A 665-nucleotide genomic window follows, 5' to 3' on the forward strand; every position below is an offset into this window, starting at 1 on the left:
AAAACGAAGAAATAAAATACCATAAACATAACGCCCATATAAACCCTTTTTTCTCTCTCTCTATCTATCTCTCTCTGTCTCTCTTTTTGTTTCTTTTTCTCTTCTTTCTCTCTCTTTCTTTTTTCTTTATTTTTTTCTTTTTCTTTTGTTGTTTAAGGAGAAGAAGGAGACAACAGATGGCCCGAAATATGAATATAAAATTAATTTAGGGTTTAGGGTTTAGGGTTTAGGGTTTAGGGTTTAGTGTGCTTGCTTGTTAGAGGTAAAACACGGCTCCAAGAATGGAGACAAACCCTAAACCCTAAACCCTAAACCCTAAACGACAAACAAACAAGTACTCAAACCCTAAACCCTAAACCCTAAACCCTAAACCCTAATTCCCTGGGTACACCTCTGCAAAACACCCGCATTCATTCCTTATCCCCTACCCCAACGCGTTCAGCAAAAATATAAAAACAGCAAAGGGTTTAGGGTTTAGGGTTTAGGGTTTAGGGTTTAGGGTTTGCGGGATCGTCGGAGACAGAGCAGCAGCCGCTGCCAAGGCGGAGCGAAACCTCGCCTCTAGCTGCTGCTTTAAGCCTGAATAAAAGGGTTTGAAGGGTTTAGGGTTTAGGGTTTAGGGTTTAGGGTTTAGGGTTTAGGGTTTAGGGTTTAGGGTTTAGGGT

At 41.1% G+C, this 665-nt stretch overlaps 1 protein-coding gene across 1 annotated transcript in view; it reads right to left on the bottom strand.

Moving 5' to 3' along the window:
* Positions 1 to 256: 256 nt before the first annotated feature.
* Positions 257 to 665, bottom strand: part of EMH_0026650 (uncharacterized protein) — a gene marked incomplete at both ends in the record, with an annotated part of 4,067 nt that continues 3,658 nt past the window's right edge. Inside the window, one exon of the mRNA XM_013502650.1 lies at positions 257 to 294. Coding sequence (XP_013358104.1) covers positions 257 to 294 — 38 coding nt within the window. The remainder of the gene's footprint in view (positions 295 to 665) is intronic.

Source organism: Eimeria mitis, genomic scaffold (genome assembly GCF_000499745.2).
Source record: "Eimeria mitis Houghton genomic scaffold, Emh_scaff981, whole genome shotgun sequence".
Lineage (NCBI taxonomy): Eukaryota > Apicomplexa > Conoidasida > Eucoccidiorida > Eimeriidae > Eimeria > Eimeria mitis.